General features: G+C 38.3%; 1 protein-coding gene across 3 annotated transcripts in view; it reads right to left on the bottom strand.

Moving 5' to 3' along the window:
• Positions 1 to 340: 340 nt before the first annotated feature.
• IGF2BP3 (insulin like growth factor 2 mRNA binding protein 3) overlaps positions 341 to 6,294 on the bottom strand; it is a 142,418-nt gene continuing 136,464 nt past the window's right edge. For 2 of the 3 annotated variants that reach the window (XM_070464560.1, XM_070464561.1), the window contains exons 13-15: positions 3,722 to 3,853; positions 2,905 to 3,018; positions 341 to 2,638 (exon numbers count right to left, since the gene is read on the bottom strand). In XM_070464560.1, the coding sequence (XP_070320661.1) occupies positions 2,540 to 2,638; positions 2,905 to 3,018; positions 3,722 to 3,853 (345 nt within the window). In that variant the 3' untranslated portion in view covers positions 341 to 2,539. Of the gene's footprint in view, positions 2,639 to 2,904; positions 3,019 to 3,668; positions 3,854 to 6,294 lie in introns of those variants that run through there. The other variant, XM_070464563.1, reaches the window with a different exon arrangement.

Here is a 6,294-nt window from a genome sequence, read left to right as displayed (position 1 = left end):
TCGCCTAGAGGTTGCATTGGCCCCTGTGTTTCACTTGAACTGTCTGCTCAGAGTGTAATCTTACGTTTAAATCTTATTCTATAGAATAGTATAGCCAAAATTTTTTTAAAAGCAGAAAACAAAACCCCACCCCACAGATCCTGTAACTTACCTTTTCATTCTCAGTTCATATGCAACAGTATTATTATCAAGGTTCACAGTAAAGCCAATAGTATAGATACTGGTGGCTACCTTGAGATTGTCATGGATTTTTAGCAATACGAAGTTTATATTTTGATGAAATTCAGGACATTCAGAGTAATCTGAAAAGCCAAAAATAAAACATACCACACACCAAGGCTGCACCTAATAATGAAGTACTTTATTCTGCATCAAGGTATCTGGAAAATGGAGCCGCATTTGGGGCACATTACAGATGAGGAATGATCCATATGTGGTGAGTACAAAACTCAATTACAGAATTACTTCCTAGTATTACCAGATACTCCATTACCAATACTTCATTGAAAGTAAAACATGATTTGTCACACTAGAAGGCTAGAAATGAAATATGACAGAATTTAAACAGGCAGATATAAATGTAGCACCTATCTGTATTAAAAAAAAAAAAAGCTTGAAAAATCAAATACTGAGGAAAAGCTCTGGCCTTAAGCCCATTTTACCCAAAATCCAACCAGAAAGCCAATCCATTACTTTTTTTAAGCAATTCATTGTATAGAAAAAAAAAAAGCTTGATGAATTCCATGACAAAAAGGGCACTTTTTGGCTAAAACTACAAAATAAACTGGTTTTCTGAAAACATTTAGAAAAACATTTCAAGTCATTTTCAAAATGTTTAATTGATAGATACAGTGATCTTCAGAAGAACTTACCTAGTCTGTGTAGAAATTCATCTTGAAATACAAATGAAGCAAAATGATACTTTAAGGGTTATATCTGCCCTTCAGATCAGTATTATATGATGACTGTGATTATTTAATGAACAAAAGCAACACAATTCTGAGAGCAGTGTGGCCTCGGAGACCACTCACACCCATCTAATTGTACATACCAGGCTTTGCCATCAAGTTAAGGAATGGGTGAATGCATTCAGTAGCAAAGGTCAAATGTATTATCACAGTCATTGAAATTATATTTCCAAAGTTCTTTTCTTTTTCTACCTTTTGACTTATTTTCAGATAACTGGTTGCAGAGAATACAGAAATCCTCCTACATTGTATGTAATATTTTAGGTGGCCTTTCATTTATCTTGATTTATCATTGCTTAAAATCTTCAAAACAGCTTACTTTGAGGCTCACGACAGTGCCTGGCACATGGAGATGTAGCCTTTTTATTGCCTTTAAACACTGTCACACCATCTGACTGCCCCACTGGTCTTCACAAAGCAAATCTTTTGGGGTCTGCTCCAAGCATAGACCAACTGGTCTGAAGTGTATTGGCAAACTAAGCATCCTGTAAGGCAAGCTAAAGCTTTCTTCTGCCAGTCAGTTAAGTTCACGGGGGCTGCATGTCTCCATAGATACACTTACTTTAGGTAGTGATAGTCAAAAGCACAAAGCATTTATGCATTCAATCACATAGCCAAACAGAAAAACTGAAGTCTCCTGAAGCCATTTAAAACTAGTCGTTCCAAAACCTCCTGCAACCACTTTGCTCTGTTAGTACCATCAAAAACTTCCCTACCACAAACAAAAGGTATTTGCTGCTCTCCAAATATAGGCACTGCTCCGTATCACTGAACATTTATTGGATTTTCCAACTAATAACTGTCATAAGCCTCAAAAAACATGAAATTTTTCCAGCTTTACTGTCACCAGCCAGAAGTAAAATTTTTCAGTTATTTGCCTGTTAGCTAATTAAATTTATTTTTTAAAAAACAGTTGGACTTATCTTTATAAAGTATATAAAATTTTCAGAAAAAAAAACAAAACAAAACAATTTTGCTTTCATTGCATTACTGAATACCTGAGGAAGTTGAGTAAAAATGCACGTTTAATACCCCTGCCAACACCATTCAGCACTTCCCTTAGGTTATTTGTGTTAGTGTTAAACTGAGAACAGTCTTTCTATGCTAATAGGTTAACATTTAAGTACTTGTAATAATTCTGTTCTGATCCAATTTTAACAATTGGACTTAGGAGCAATCTAGTTTTATTTGATGAGTTTCATGAATGCACCATTTAAACCGATTTCTGGCATCACGGGGGAAATGAATATTTTAAAAAATTAGATATTTGTTATACTGAGAAATGCAACAAAAGGGAAGTGCAGAGTTCGTCTCTTTCCCTCCCTCCCCCCTCATTTTTTTCTTTTTTCTTTTTTTTTTTTTTTTAAAGCTGGGTGTCATACATTTCAGAGAGCATAAAGTATACATTCTCACAGAGACAGGAGTTCAAAAGTTGCCTGGTCCTCAGAAACAACTGGCTAGGTAAAAACTTGTGCATGTGATGCTGGGTAAGGGGTCAGCGCCCGGCTGTTGGTTAAGCAGTCTGTCTTTGGTTTGGCGTCTGCCTCTGTGGTGGGCTGTTTCCTGAGCCTTCACTTCCGCCTTGACTGAGATGGTCCACTTTGCAGAGCTTTCTGCTGTTGGTGCTGCTTTACCTGAGTCAGAATTTCCTGAATTTTTCTCTGGGCAACCTGCAAAAGGAGAGGGCCTTGAAATTTCTACCTGATCAAATATTATAGGAAGTTATTTTACCTCTCCCATTTTTTAAATTAACTTCAAATTAAAATTTATTTGAAGATTAGAGATACGTACTAATTAGTTTGCTAGCAGAGTCTCTAAAACCACCTGCTGAAAGGGGGATTTAACGTATTAAGCATCAAACACAGCCTTGAATATTTATATGATGTGGAGACCCCCAGGGGAGAATGGCTGCCCTGACACACTGGAGCCCACTTGCCTGGCAAGCATAGAAGTGCCCAGTTATTTTGACGACCACCTGGTCATTCTCATCAGGAGTCTGGTCACGGGGAACTACAACTTCTGCACTTGACAAATTCTGGAGCTCATTCACCTGAAGGAGGTAAACAGAAATCATGCTAAGTGGAACTGCTGGGGTTTTTTTATTTTTTAAAAAATTACCATTGCCTGAACACTTGTACCAAAATATTGAGCTATGTCTTTGTAAATCTCATCTAATATACTAATAATTCTATTTGGTTATTAGTATTGTCCCATTTCACGATAATTAAAACTAAGCCCCAAAGAAACTGACTTAACCTACAGTTACATAAATTAATGACAAAGCCAAATTCAAACCCTAAAAATCTGATTCCAAAAATAATTGCAGTCACTTCCAAGTCATTTTCAAAGCTGTTTACAATTTTGAAGTTATGTATGTTAAAGAGAAACTGGAAACCAGTTTTCAGTTATAGAGGTGTAAGTTATAAAGGTAGATGAAACTTCTTAAAGTTTTCTTTTCATGTCATTAAGTATTTTTGCACAATAGACATAAAAAGCTGATGTTTATCAACAGAAAAATGCAAAAGGCCCCTCATGAGACAGTCCTCTCCCACAAAGTGGTCTGAAAGAGAGGCACTGCTTTCACCAGGAGCTGACACCCAACACTCAGGAGGAACAAAGGGCAGTCTTCTCCAAACCTTGGCCCAGATGTCCTGCTTTTATAAGTTAGCCAAAATTCAGGGACTTGGAACTCCTAAGTACCTTTCAGTGCTTTCCCTTTCATACCACTGCACAGGTTTTGCTGAAGTACTTGCCGTTTTGCCTCCTTTTCCAATAACTCTGCCAGCAGCAAAGGACGGCACTCTGATGTGAGCTTCAAGTTTCACCTCTTCTTTAGGACTAACAAAATTTTCTTCTTTAATTTTTCCATAAATTCTTCCCTGAGCCTACAGATGAGAACATAGCCTATCAGTGTCATTCATGTAGGAAAGGCCAAAAGGTTCCTTAATTTTACAGTGGGTAAAATGAATGGCCTGGACCCACTGGAGCAGCCCTTTGCAGTGATACATCTGCACCTGATGGTGGAACACTGCCCAAGAGATGGCAGGAAGCCCTAGAAAAGGTTGATAACAGTGGTGGCTACATCACAGATGAGGCAGTTGAATGAATGACCATTTGCTCTCCAGTCTTGAAAGGTGAAACTCTCCTGCTGGCAATAAGATAGTAACTGCATTTTTCTTGAGTAACAGAGACTGAATGACCTCCAGAGCCACCTACATGAGGCTCACAAGAAGCCAAGCTCATGTCTAAATGGGCCAGCAAGGAATATTTTCTGTCAAACATTTCATGAGCCAGATGGTTTCTATTTTGACTGAAGCTACAAAATCAAGTTAACATATACAACTGATATAGTCAAACATATCCTGTCAATTGCTGCATACAACCAGAAATTATACATAGTAAATCTATTATGTATAACCACAAATTTGCTCTGGTATACACCAAAGGAAAAAGAAACCAGAGTTGGGTTCATCCAACAGGCTGCCACAGCAGAGAGCAAAAACACAGGTACAAAACATGTTTTCATCGGTGCAGAGGTAAGCTCATTCTAGGGGGTTACAGACATTTAAACAACTCATCTTCGTACCTTGTATTTCAGTCATCCTCAAAGTCTCAGGCCACAGGTATAATTATTAACACAGCCGAAGGACACAAAGGATATATACTGTCCTCCAAAACAGTATTTCTTATGATTTTATTTTTTTCATTTATTTTTATTAGTTGGAGGCTAATTACTTTACAATATTGTAGTGGTTTTTGCCCTACACTGACATGAATCAGCCATGGATTTACTTTCTTACGATTTTAAAAGCTTAGTTTCTAATATTTAGGTCTGTTTCTAATACTTAGATCTCTAAAATAATTTGTAATTATCACTGATCACATAACTGATATTGAAGCATTAGAGCTTTTCTTACATGTTCCATTTAAGACAAGTGCACAACATGGGCAATGGAGGGTATAGAGAAACAACTTCTGAATTTCCCAGCATACAAGCATTATAAAAATTACAAGATCCATTTATAAAACAGTAAGAAGATAACTGGTGTTTGTATTCATCTTTTAATATTTCAGGCTAAAAGTAGCTGGTCCTGAAGTATCTGGGGGAGGATGTAGTTTTCAGCATTTCTGAGTTTTGATCTGAACTGCTGGGACCACAGGCTGGTATGAAGAAGTAAATTTCTTGACCTGAGTCTGAGCCTAGCCAACTGTACCTACATCTCAAAGCACCTCCTTTTGTTTCCTGTACCCTGTAAATGAAAAAAGTTGCAGATTTTTAGTGAAAAATGGCCCATGGAAAAAGAGAGGTGAAAGTGATGGTTTGGAGCCAGGAGAACTAAGGCTTTAAGAGTTGTTCTGTTAACACAGCTGCTGAGTAGTAGTGGCAGGACAGGGGTTTCGGGTAAATTGCCCTGAATTGAACAGCTGCTCTTACCTGGGACAAGCCAGACACCCTAACTGAGTTCTGTGGAAGAAATCATATACTCAAAGGTATGTATGTGTTGTGAATCTGAGGATCTGGCATGGTCTTAGCCTGATTCATCCCACGTCTGCTTACCACCCCTGGCGCATTTATACTGTTTCCTGTGTGTCCAACACTATCTTAACCACTTGATTTATTAAACCATATAACCTTGTTTAAACTTTGTGGATGTTTTTAACCCCAATTTTACTGATGAGGAGCTAGCTAGGAAAAGGTTAAGTAACTTGCCCAAGGTCATATCACTAGTAAATGGCAGAGCTGGTACTTGAACCAGCAGCCTGGCTGCGAAGGCTCTGGTCTTCATTCCCCTGCTGCACCACCTCTCAGGACAGAGTGGGAGGCATTCTGGCCCCAAGCCCCCCAAAATGACTGATGGTTCATACCAGGACAGATCCCTCAAGAGTCCCTGCCCTTTCTACCTCTAAAATTCTAAAGATTAGAGTGACTAATAGAGAAACTGTGGACCAGGGAGTTAACTGAAGTTAACTCAAGGGTAAGAGGAAAAAGGAACATTTGAAGTCAAGGTCGAAGATTCTTAGAGACAGGAGGGAAAATCTGAGAGTAACAAAGCATACAAACCATTCTTACCACCTCACCTTCACCTGTGCCAACAAGGCACTGAGCAAATTCTCCCTTGGGAGATAGGCAAACCCAACGACCATTACAGAACTCTCACACAAAGGTTTTGGTTTATTTTAAAAATGTAATGTGGGGAATGTTTCTACTCTGTTCTTAGTCTTAGCAATTTTCACTGAGAGATTCCTTCTACTGAGTACTGGATTTATTTAAGGGAGAAGCCAGGTTATAGAGTTTCTGAAAAGAAGGCATTCATCTGTCATCTGT

The sequence above is a fragment of the Odocoileus virginianus genome, unplaced genomic scaffold, assembly GCF_023699985.2.
Source record: "Odocoileus virginianus isolate 20LAN1187 ecotype Illinois unplaced genomic scaffold, Ovbor_1.2 Unplaced_Contig_29, whole genome shotgun sequence".
NCBI classification, from domain to species: Eukaryota; Metazoa; Chordata; class Mammalia; order Artiodactyla; family Cervidae; genus Odocoileus; species Odocoileus virginianus.
Note: the sequence above shows the minus strand (reverse complement) of the source record. Positions and strands in the feature narration are given on the sequence as shown.